Source organism: Pteropus vampyrus, unplaced genomic scaffold (genome assembly GCF_000151845.1).
Source record: "Pteropus vampyrus isolate Shadow unplaced genomic scaffold, Pvam_2.0 Scaffold8, whole genome shotgun sequence".
In the NCBI taxonomy this organism is placed as follows: domain Eukaryota; kingdom Metazoa; phylum Chordata; class Mammalia; order Chiroptera; family Pteropodidae; genus Pteropus; species Pteropus vampyrus.
In genome coordinates, this window is record NW_011888789.1 from 14676746 (window position 1) to 14689094 (window position 12349).

At 47.1% G+C, this 12349-nt stretch overlaps 1 protein-coding gene across 1 annotated transcript in view; it reads right to left on the bottom strand.

The window, feature by feature from the left end:
- Positions 1 to 12349, bottom strand: part of LOC105301010 (ankyrin-1-like) — a 182261-nt gene that overhangs the window by 52653 nt on the left and 117259 nt on the right. Inside the window, exons 2-7 of the mRNA XM_023520081.1 lie at positions 8114 to 8305; positions 3831 to 3929; positions 2966 to 3064; positions 1856 to 2041; positions 665 to 763; positions 80 to 178 (exon numbers count right to left, since the gene is read on the bottom strand). Of these exons, the coding sequence (XP_023375849.1) occupies positions 80 to 178; positions 665 to 763; positions 1856 to 2041; positions 2966 to 3064; positions 3831 to 3929; positions 8114 to 8305 (774 nt within the window). The remainder of the gene's footprint in view (positions 1 to 79; positions 179 to 664; positions 764 to 1855; positions 2042 to 2965; positions 3065 to 3830; positions 3930 to 8113; positions 8306 to 12349) is intronic.

Sequence of the window (12349 nt, forward strand, 5' to 3'; positions counted from 1 at the left end):
GAGAGCCCACCACTCTGATGAGGCTCTGGAAGGCAGAACTCCCTCCCCAGGTCTTGCTGTAGAGCTTACTGGCACTCACCTTGGTCCTTGTTTCTATCTGGGCCCCACGATCCAGCAAGAGCCGCACCATAATCACGTTCCCCCTGCGGGAGGCGATGTGCAGTGGCGTGATGCCATTCTGGAGGGGAGGAACAAGCCCAGTCAGGGGGCGGCATCTTTCTCTGGAAAGCAGCCCTCTGTACCCTACTCCCCTATGCCCCATGGCCCCAGCCTGGCAGCGGCAGTAGTACCAGCAGCCATGTTAAGCCTACCACTAGGATATTTCTCACCTAAGATAGATTTCAAAACCTATAAGGATATGACAGCATTGTGGTTAATCACAGTAACCATCCAAGCCCAGGCCTCCCAGAGTCAACTGAATGGGCTGGAAGAAAGCCAATCCCAGGCCCTCCAGGTTTCCTCCCTTTAGAAGGGGCAAATGGAAACTGAGGGGCATATGATTAGAAATCCACCAATAGGAGCCTTAACAGACACCAGGGCTGCCTCGCCCACAGACTTCTGTAGTACAGGGGAAATCATGGTACCACAGGGGTGGCAGGAGCACCTGGATTCTAGACACCCTGGAGCCCCTGGCTAATGTGCAGGGACAGCCAGAGAGCCTTACCTGTGGCGTAAAGTTGACACTGGCTCCCCTGTTGAGGAGTAATTGGGCCACATTGAGGTTCTCATAGTGAGCTGCGATGTGGAGGGGGGTAAATCCCGTCTGGAGCAAAACAGAGGGGGAACAACTTGTCACATGCCATGTACTGTCATTTCTATCTCAGAATCAGCCCAGGGATTCTGAAAACGTGGGCAGGGCCAGAGGACCTTATACATAAAGCAGATTTAGACTGATGAGAACGTTTGCTGAAGGGGTCAAGAGATACTCTGTGGCAAGTTACATTCAAAAGCTAGGCTCTGCCTCTGAGTGTCCTACATCCTTTGTTTTGTGGTTCACATGGACAAACCATGGACTAGGATTACCTCCCTCTCTGTAGGGCCGTTCATCTGAATGCTTACTTATGAAGAGATCTGAATTAATGAATGAAAAGTAGAATGGTATCCATAATCTTAATTCTAGGGATTGTTTCAGCCCCCTAGAAGAGTATGATGACTCTTCTGGTCAAAGCCAGACCTTTGACCCTCTTAGTGGGTCATCTTTTTTTTGCATAACTTCAGACCATGCCTAACCCAGTCAGCAGTTTTTCAGACTAAACCCAGCGGCCATGGTGTAGACTGAGAATAACTCAGTGCAAATCCATTCCCACTATAAGAAAGAAATGAACAGACTAAATTAATAAAGTGTATCAGCAGTGACCCAAAACACCAGACAGAGTGTTCACACTGCTAGCCATCCGGGCCCCCTGGGATGAACCCTCCTTGTTCTTATCGCCACATGTGGGGTCACCTCCTTCCTTCCGCCAGGGGGCAGCCAGGGAAAGAGTGTGAGATAAACTTCTAGAAGACCACCTGCTGGGATTCCAAAGTTTCACTCCGGCCAAAGACCCTTCCTGCCCACCTAGACACTTTTCTGGAAGGCCTGGAGCAATAAGAACCTTCCCTGCTCCACGCCAAGCACAGTTTTCTTGGCATTCACCAGGGATTTAAAGCGGAGCTGTCCTCTGTGGCTCTTATATGTCCTGGTGGGGATCTGAAGTCACGGTGGGGCTGGTGGTCCATGTGCACAGCTAGCACCATCTCTGGTCTGGGTGAGTGCTTGGGGAAATTGCTGGGAATTGATGGTGCCTTCGTAACCTATATGTCTCCACTATCCAGGCCCTAGAAGTCTCCTGGTCCTCCATCTGGCTGTCCTCACCTTGGAAAGCACATCCGGGTTGGGGTCATTCTGCAGAAGCACCGCAGCTGTCCGGGTGTCGTCGTTGCGGGCCGCGATGTGCAGGGCAGGGAGGCGCACCTTCCCTTTCGTCCCGTAGTTGATGAGGTGTGCCACCACGTTCTCATGGCCCTGCTGCAGAGCCACAGCTAGAGGCGTGAAGCCGTCCTGGCCAGAGAGGAGGAAGAAAGATGGATTTGCTCTGACTGCGTCTGACCGCTGGCTGTCCCCAAGGCAGGACACATGCTTTCACATCTCAGGGCTTTTGCTTGTGACAGGCCTTCAGCCTCCAATTCTCTGCTCTTCAAAGCCCTCCTCATCCGTCAAGCTCCTCTTAAATGCCACCTCCCCGCTAAGCCATTCTTGGCCCCACTTTCTTTCTCTTCAACCTACAGAGACTACAGTAGTTTTTCTTGAGAAGCCTTTGTTTCGTTGCCTGCCCTCCTTCTCACTCATCTACTGGGACCAGGCAGCACCTTAAACGTGGCAGACAATCATTCATTTATTCATTTCACAAATATTATTGAACTCCTGAGGATGCAATTGTGAGCTACTTCTATTAATTCACTCAGTTGTATATTGAGGGCCACAGGACCCCATGAACTGGCAAAGCAGAATGATAACAAAGTCATGTAATTGTTGAGTCTTACCACATTAAGGGTCAAGAGAACTCTTAGCTTTAAGTCCAGTTTCATCATTTCACCAATGACAAAACTCAGGATCAAACTGAAGTGATTTGTCCAAGAGCGTACAGTGGACTCATGGCAAGAGCCTAACTCATTAAGGTCCAAGGCAGACTTGTCAGCCCGACACACCCACACCACCCCCACTCCTGTCCAGCTTTCACTGTTGGTTATAGTGGGACTGACATGTTAGACTGATGTCATTTCTCTGCTATGTGTCTGTCTCTTACTCCCTTGCAGAGCCTGATAGCAGCCAGGATTAGTGCAGTGATCTGAAGGTCAAGAGCACTCAATGACACTTTACACTTATCATGACAGAGGATGCATCTCAAGCCACGTCCCAGGAACATACAACCATGTCCTACCCCCAGAGACCTCCAGCAGTGAGGCCATTTCCCAAGGTACTTACTTCTGTGGCTACATTCTGATTAGCTCCATTCTCCAGTAAGAACTTAACCACTTCCAAGTGATTCTCTTGTGCTGCCATGTACAGGGGCGTAAAGCCTTTCTGTAAACCAAGAGATAAAGTCATTACAATTCACCCACCATAGTGAGAGATGCTAAAACCATGCAAAATCCTCTAAACATAAGGACAGCTCCCTCAGTATCTTATTTTCACCTACCTCACAAGGCAATATCCCCGCCCATTTCTCCAGTTCTAAAAACTCACTGCCACTCTGAAATGGCTTAGAGCAAGCATAGAGTAGATAGTCGATATTAGTGTAATGGTTGTGTGAAGTGCCAGATGAGTGCTAGAGTCATCGGGGGATCATTTTATGGATTGTATAAACGTCTAAATTTTTAAAATTTAAAATAAAATTTAAAAATAAATTTAAAAAAATAAACAGCTTAGTGGGATTATCATAAAAGGCCACGAGGTGGGGGCCACAGTCCAGGGAAGTCTGTTTTTGCCCGACGCCACCATCACTCGGCCTCTCGCACACACCTCCCCTCTATTTTCACTCCCTTCTTCATCAATGTCCCCATATATTTCTCCCCAAATGAGTCATAACTAAATATACTATTTGGCTGGTTACCTGAACAAGGAAGGGGGTCCACAATAACCAACCACATTATGCTTAGCATATGCAGCAGAAGCGTGAAAAAAATAAAGGATGCCTTCTTCATTGCTTGGAGACACATCACGAATAAATCTAGACTCAGATACACAGTGTGTAGACTACCTCAATAGCCAATATGCCCACGGGGTAACGGACGCACGGGTGAAGAAGGAAGGCAGCGCTCTCTAGTGCGGGACTGCAGAGAGCCATCACCTGTGACTGCGCATTGACGTTGGCGCCATAGTTGACCAGCTCCCGGACCACCTCATCCTGACCAGCAAGGGCGGCGATGTGCAGAGCTGTGTTCCCTTTCTGAAACACAGGGGGGAGGAAGAAGAGGAGGTTTCCCACGGGGCCTGTGTAAGTGACTGTCAAAGGGACAGAAACAGGGGTGCTGGTTGAGAGCGGGCAGTGGTTTTCTTTACGGCCAAAAGGGGTAGACATGTACGTGCCTGACCCACCACACATCTTGAAATAGTCCTGAAAGCACAAGGAAGGAAATTACTCCTGTTCTCCATAATGAAATAATGCCAAAGAAGAAGAAAGCCAACACCTCAACACTAATCAACTGCATGTAGCCGCAGCATCCTGTCACCAGCTGACAGACAGCCGGCATTGCTCAGGACCCATATTGGACGTTTTCCAGGCAAGTAACCTTCTTTGGACTTCCAGATCCTCCCAACTTCTAATTCTGCAGGACAATGCAATGCCCCTGTGAGGGCTGGAACTCTGCAGAAAAGGCCAGCAGATCCTGTGGGCTCAGCATACTTGATGCTATTACAGTAACGACCACTGAGCAAAAGCTGGACCAAAGTGGACAGAGGGAATGAGAGGGGAAGAAATCAAGTAAAATATCAAACAGGAAAAAAAAGGGTAGAAATATGTAAAGGAGTTGGGAGAGGGTAATAAAATAAACTATATAATGTATGCAGGGAAGATAAGAAAAATATGAAAATAAATGGGCAAAGTAAATAGAATAAAATAGGATAAAATTTGGCAAAGGAAAATACAAAGAAAGAATATTTGAAATATTAATTAGTAAAATATAATGAGCCAGGGTTCATCAAATAACAGAGGAGAGAAAAGCCAGAAAGAATAGATACTACAACAAAATGAAATACAAAATTATTTTAAAGTAAATTTTTTAAAAGCGAAGAATTGATAACAGAGACTAAAAAACCAGGCAAGTTCTGGGAAGGTGAGTGGAACTTTCAGGTTTTTGCATATGGATTCATCCTGGGTATTTAACAATTCCTAGACAGGGTTTGGGTTTAGCAGGCTTCTCCTCCAGGACACTGGTCTCCCTGCCCAGCTCGTTCCTGTCTCCTGGATGTCCAGGGCTGGAATGTCAGCATGTTCTCCAAGGGTGACTCTCCCCCATGATCCCACTGGCTCCTGTGCTCAGTGAGACGCGGGCAGCGCAGGCCCCGCCCAACAACTTCTATCAAATAGGGCAGGAGGGAGAAAATGGGACCACAGCTGGACCCATCTGTCCCTCTGCTATTAAGGAGCAGAGATCTCAAACGACCTCATTTTTTCTAGTTCAGACAGTATATAGTTTTTAACTAAACCACATAAATACTTACTAATCAGTCTCAGGAAACTCAAGTCCTGACAAGCAGTACCTTCAAACCCACTCCACGTACATTGGCCCTTTGTTACCTGGGAGTAAAAGGTCCCCACCCCGGTGGAACTGAGTAGCACAGGGTCCAAGCTCTGTGGCCACCCAGTCACTGCTGCCCCAAGCACCCGCAGATGGGGGAGTCATCCCCACCGAATGCGCTCTGGGGGGCCAGAAGGGGCTCAGGTCTTTGCCTCTAAAGTGCGGCCTATATCAGGCAGGAGGTTCCTGCTTGTTGCTTCCTGACCTGAACTTATCTTTTTGATTTTTTCTTAAGTCCCATTTGATAAACAAAAGGGCTCTTCTTCAAATATCTGTCAGAGAATAAGTGCCAGAAATGAATGTATAGATGCTAATTAATCATTTTTCATAGAAGTCTAAAGAGCCTACATTTAGAAGCCTTGGCACTTGGGTCCGACTCACGCTCTGTACAAGGTGGAACAAGGCCCTTCTCTAGAAATCAGGACTCAGAACTCCAAGTCTCTTCATCTAGAAGAAGGAGGTACGCTGTGTCCATTCATTCATTCATCACTCGGTGAGCGCATGTGTATGTCAGGCTCTGCATCAGGCATGGAGATCCAAATATGATTGAGATTCAGACGCCCTGCCTTCCAAAAGCTATGTTGAATGTTTCTTCCATCTGCATCTTCCTGCCTGAAATCACACTACATCAGAGCTCTCCCCGTATAAACCCTGTGAAGGGAAGCTGCTCGGATGTGGGATTCTGGCTGTAGATCGTAGCTGTCTTCTGGATCCGGACTGAGGGGAGCACTGATGAGGAGTCAGAGCAAAGGGAAGAGCCTGGGGAACAGCGCCCCTCTCCATCTATACACACATGCACACATTGTCAGCCTCAAAGAAGGTCCCCTGTCCCTGGGTCAGTAGTCACAGGGAGAGGGGGGTCATGGGCCCTCCCACAGCGTGAAAAAACATGCCCTTGAAGAAGCAGGAAAAATTTCTTAGCTATATTTGATCCACAAAGACCCAATTTCCATTTCCAGGGAGTCCTAGAGCTCGGGGAAGGGAGGGTGGTTGCAGTAGGAGCTGAGTGAATGTGACGGGGGATCGGAGCTCTCTCACCATCGTGGATGCTAAGCTCTGGCCTCCAAGCTGTGGGGGTAGCAGGATGGGGAGAGAATGCATTTGTTTTCTGCTTTTAAAATTTCTAAGCACAGTTTAGGAAACTATATTGGTTTTGGCTTTTTATTCTTTTCTGTTTTTAATCTTCCTCAGGCTTGCGAGACCCATTACAATTCCTCAATCTGTTATGAGTCTTTCTTAGCCCACGGTTTCAGTTTCACCTTTTTTTTTTTTTCTCTCTCTCTCTCTCTCTCTCTCTGTTTGGCATTCAGAAACCACGCTGACTTATAAAATTTCTATAAATAACACAGGCACTCCAAGTGTTCACTTGCAAAATAACAATCAAAGGGGGAAATTCGGAGAGTAAAAATGCTGAGGCATAATGTTTTTGCAGCTCTTGGGGGAAGGCCAGAGGAAGAAAGGCGGCTGTGGCCCACACAGGGCCCGTCAGATGGCACACTGCTTGCAGCCAGGTATGTGAAAGCATCAGAGAAAAACTAATTTCATCCCTTCACCCACAGAGGAGCAGCGTGCAAACAATTGGTATTCTTCAGGGGGTGGGAGCAAAATGCCCCATACACGTTCAGAAAGAGCAACTCCGTCTATTTTACCTGAGAGATCTTTTCACCTTCAGGAAATGACATGAAAATTACAGAATTTTACCTCAAGAGATGATTCTACTTTCATAATATTTTGGTAGTTCACTTCATAACTATAAATTATATCTGTTCTCTACATAGTGTTCTTCTGGTTCTCTGCTTGAGAGGCAGCAAAATGTTTGCTGTGTGGAACCGAAATTGAGGCTGATGTGAGACCATGTTTAATAAATAACAAATGGAAAATTAGAGGCTTGAGGAACAAGCCCAAGAGGAAAACTGTGGGAGGTAACAAAGGAAGGAAGAGAAGAGGAAACAGGGCTCAAATCGGTAAACAGAGGAGACTTTTTGTTTAGTTTTGTGTTTCAATGCTGGCTGCATCTTGCCTAATGAACAAACGAGATGCATGTATGTAAGATATAAAACTGATTTCGCAACTCGTAGCTGCATATTTCATGACTGTGGTTTCTGGACTTAAGCCGCTGGTGTTTATAATCTATTGCTATGGGGAGATATAGACCACTGTGAGAGGTGTGACGCAGCCTCTGCCGAATGCCTCCTAGTGAAAGAAAAGGCTGTTCAAGGTAATCAGTCAAGAGAGGAGACAGGTCTGGGGCTGACCAAGGAAGACTCTTGGTGCAGAGGATAAATGAAGGATCTGATTCTTCTACAGTCCTCAGTAACAACACAGTCATCAATATTTTTAGATTCCTTCCTAGGTATTTTATATACACTATTTTATTTCATTTTCATGCCAATCCTACAACTAAGTAGCATAATCCTCATTTTATAGATAATGAAGTAGAGGCTTCTCACTGGCTGAGCATCTTGCTTTAGGTCATGGAGTGTGAACTCTTCAGGATTTGGACCACAGGCACCTGACTGTGGGGTTCACAATGCTCTTAGTCCCTGTATTTGAGTTAAGAAGCCTGAAAATGGTCCACCAGAAAAAGGGTTTTATTTTTAGGCTTATAGTCTAGGGACGAGGATAAAATAAAGGCCTACTGAAACTTTGTGGAAATAATGTCCTGTGTTTTCAAGTGATTTCAGGGACTCACAGAACTAGGAAATGATTAGAAAGGCAAGAGAAATTCAGAAGCAAGTTTGGGTTTTATGCCGGGATCTGGGACACACACAAGGGACCCACACACTAGAATTTTCAGCGTAAAGCCCCCCCCCCCACTCCCTAAGAGACGTACCTTGGTTGTTGTTTCTAGAATGATTTCTTTGTGCAGAAGTTCAACCACCATCTTCACATGGCCTTCTTTAGAGGCCAGGTGCAAGCCGTTCAGCCCATTCTGTAAAGAACGGAGAGGCAGGAAGAGTGGTCGGTGAGACTGTGCGGCCTGCTGTTCCGAGGGGCTGGAATGACACTCCTTCCCTACAAAGGGCTGGAAGGGAGGGACTGGAGGGGACCCGAGCGGTCTCAGCACAGGCACAGAGCAGAGCCAGCCCAGCCTCTCCTAGCAGCAGTTCTGTAGGAGCGGAAGAGCAGGGAAAGAAAGAGGTGGTGATAACAAGACCACCACCTCCTGGATATGAATTGAGTGTGGGGAAGCACTCACAAAGCCGAAAGGGTGACCTCGCAATTCAGATGTTAGCCAGGCTTCAGGTATTCACTTAATCGAAAGGGTATAGCTTCAACCCCCTGGTTAATTTTCATAGCAACAACCAGAGAAAGCAAAGAGGCGATACCGGTGCATCCCAAACATTTGTAGAAATAGATGTATATTTAATAAAATAATAACTTTTGAGAGAAAGTAATATGAAAACTAAATACCATCAACCACCCAGCCATAAGATTTCCTCAGCAGAAGAATCAGTATTAAAACAGCCTTTTTGCCACCTTGTCATTTGAAATGTGACCAAAGTTTGTCTGACAGTTAAATTTTAGCAGGGAAGGGGAATCGAATGAACATTTTCCACGCCCAATCATCAGTCCACAAAAGCAGGATGCTCACTACCCGACTGACTGAGGTATCAACTGTATCTGGCCAAACTACTACTTTGCCCTGGAGAAAGCAGCCTGGCTCAGGTTTCACTTCTCACTCTCCTACCTCCTGGTCTTCTGATCCCTGCACTCGGATGCCTTCAAACTTTCCTGCAAAAGCTGACTTCAAATAGTGCTACTTAGAGCCACAAATAAGTCTGACAACATGACGGAACTAATTTCAATGAACTAAATTTCAGTTCCAAAGGATGAGCAGATCTTGGTTCTGTGCAGAAAATGATTTTAGTCAGTAAGTGATCTCTATCCCCGATGCTTACGTCCGGCTCCTCCCCTCCTCCTTCCCCATCAGCAGATCTCCCCTCTTCGCCCACTCGTCTTTCCTGTTTCTTGTTTCGGTCTGCTATGTTCTAGCATGTTCCTTTCCGGGGAATGCCCCAGAGCCACCACCAGCCCTGGCTGATAAGAAAGACCCTTGCCATCAAGATGGAGGGGCTTGGGTCCTGATGGTAGGATTTGGGGGGGTCCCTGACGCACCTATCCTCAAATATCTCCACAGCCCCACCATGGGTTCCTGAAGTTCCCACTCTCCCTTTTGTGTCACAGCATCATTTTCAGCAGATTCTTGTTAAAACCAAATATTCTGCCTGGGAGTGGTAGTGCTAAAACCAGCAGAGGAAAGCAATGAGTAATTACTGAAGCGACACAAGACAGGTACCCTTGTGATGGGAAAATGGAAGGTGTATAGAACTTAGGGGAAATATAACAGGTGCCTTGGGTGTCAGAGAAAAGAATGAGCTCCGAAGGGAACTTCACCTACTTCCTATTTAGATTGGGCCTGCCCTGCACCCCAAACAGGCAGAGTGCAGTTGGCCAAATCTTTGTACGTCAGCACAGCCAGCCTCACCAGGGTTTGTGTGGGTGAAGTGTGTGTGTGGTGGGGGGGGAGGGGTGGAATGGGAAGGCCCCTTCACCCAATATTCCCCCATGCAAATGTCTGAAAATCTCCATTGGATTTCTTCCTCTTGCAGATTTTGAACTGCCATCAAATGTAGGGTCTAAAGAGGTGTGCTTTAAGATGACTTATTCACATACCCAGTGTGAATGAGTTTATCAGATAAAGTCTAAGTCAGAGCCAGGTTCGATAACAGAAAGGGAGAAAGTGATTGAAGGTAAGCTGCAGTCTTGACAGAAAAGGAATCTGGGAAAAGGAGGAAAGTACCCCACTGAAGGAAATCAGTTCCCTTCAAATCACTCTGCAAACCACAAATTCACGGAAAAGCAATTTGTCAAGTGACACTGTTCTGGGAGCCTGGAGCCATTCCCTCCAGCTTTGCATCTTTAAGTCTACCCTAGGGCGGGTCTGCCCAGTAGTCTCTCTCCCTCCAGAGCACTGCTATCTGCAACACGGCCTTGTCTGGAAGGTTCTAGCAGGCACCCTGTGATTACTTGGGAATCGGGGTGGTGTTTGCGGCTGCGGGAGCCTCAGCAGCTGCTGCAGTCAGCTTATCTCAGGGGACTCAGCTGTGGCAGCAGCAAGTGTGGCAGTGCTGACTGCTGGCTTTCCGTGCTTACTTGCACAGCACAATCACTTTCCATGAGCATTCGCTGGTCCTGAATGCCTCAAAGCTGGGAAACTGGCAAGTCTAGAAGGAAAACACCTACTGTTTACCGTGACTGCCGCTCCGGGTGACTGTCCCTGCTCTTTGGAGCCAGGGTCGGGATCTCAATTCAGAGAACTTCTAGACACGCTGTCTGCTCAGAGAATGCTGGAGTGGAAAGGGAAATTAGACACCCTGAATGCTGAGGGAATCAGGCGCCAGAGTAGTCAAATGATTAGCTTAGGTCACACAGCCTTTCTAGGGCACAGCCACGTAAAGAATCAACCTGAGTTTCCCAGGGTTTGTTTTTGCATCTTCTCCTCTGAAGTCATTACCATGGGGCTGGGGTGGGGGGCGGGGAGCTAAGTCAATCGAGTCAGGAGTTGATCTAGGTCTGAGTTTTGTTGTTACCTTCAGTGCACCACAGCCTTCAAATTCCTCTAGAGTAGACTGCTGTTACCTTAAGCTTAGAATAGGAGCGAGGTGGCAGAGGGGTTTCCTGTGTTCTCAATCTCCCCTCGGCTTTCAGCCCTCCCTGCATGCCTGTGCCTCAAACGGGGTCTTTCTCCGTGCTCTCACCCTTCTCCCAGCAGTAGTATACCCTTCCTTGTTACAAGAGGCTGAGCAGTAAGAGCACAGAAGTTCCATTTTGTCCTGGTCTAGCTTCAATCTTAAGCAGGCTGTGTGCCTGGGCCTCAAAGGTAGGGTTTTTGTTTTTGTTTTGTTTGTTCATTTTAGCATTCCTTCCCGTCTTCTCTGTGGCGGCAAAAACTGCCTCGTCTCTGTATTCTGCCTTGGATGGGAGTTTTCTTGCTCCTCCTCCAGCAGTAGCAGACCGCAGCTCCTTATTGGTGTAGGATCCTGGTCCGAGACTGTCTCCTGCCCTTGCGCAGGAGTAGAGGGATTTGTCTCGATCTTTCCTGCAGCCGCCCTGGATCTCAGCCTGTGTCCTAGGACAGGACTGTTTCCTACGCTTCCCTAGAAGCAAAGGCAGTTGTTTCTATTCCTCCCCATGGAGAATGAATTTTTGCCTGTGATCTGAGGGTTTGTTTTTGCTTCACATGGGGAAGCAGACAAAGCAGTCAAAGTTCCTCCCCTCACTCCTGCCTCCACAGCCACCAAACACCTCTTGTACTCCTGTGCCACTGAGGGAGCCTCTCTCTGGTCTCCTGACTTATCCCAATATTTTTCATAAGCACCTGGTGGAGGCCTGTGGAGAAAAGCCTATTCCAGACACATTGGCCCACATTGGCCTCTAAGAATTCATTAATATTTTGGCTTGTATGCCTCTACCCCTTTCTCCTGTAACCTGCCAAAGCTGAAATAGTGGCCCTCTCTTTGGAGGGGCTCGTCTCTCTTTGGAATTCAGTTAACTTGGTTGACTTGCTACCTCAGCCCTCCAATGGGTTCAGAAAAAATTGCAATTCCTTAGACTACCCAGCCTTTTCTCATTGTTAAGGTGGGAGCGATATTCTTTGAAGCCTTTTACGTTTCACATATTCCTTATACTGAGCCTCTAAGGCCACCTGGCCCCATATGACCTCGTTCCACTCCATCCTAACAGAGCAGACAACCTTTTAAGGCTCTTTTTGGGGGCAAAATTATTCATGCCAAGCACACGCACTTAAATTTTTCATCTGCCTTTGCTCTTTTTCAGGTAAAATGTCAATTTAGAGGATTCTTCTGAGAAGCAATCTGTCTGATGGGAGGGGGAAGAGATCTCAGCCAGGCTGTGTTTCTTTTAACATTTTTAAGAAGGAAAAAAGTTATATTCAGCCCGAACGATTTAATTTGGAGTATTTTCTTGTACCAACTGTGAGAAATTCCATTGGCAAAATACACAATTCCAGACATTTGTTCTCAGTAAATTATTCCTCTGTTTAGCA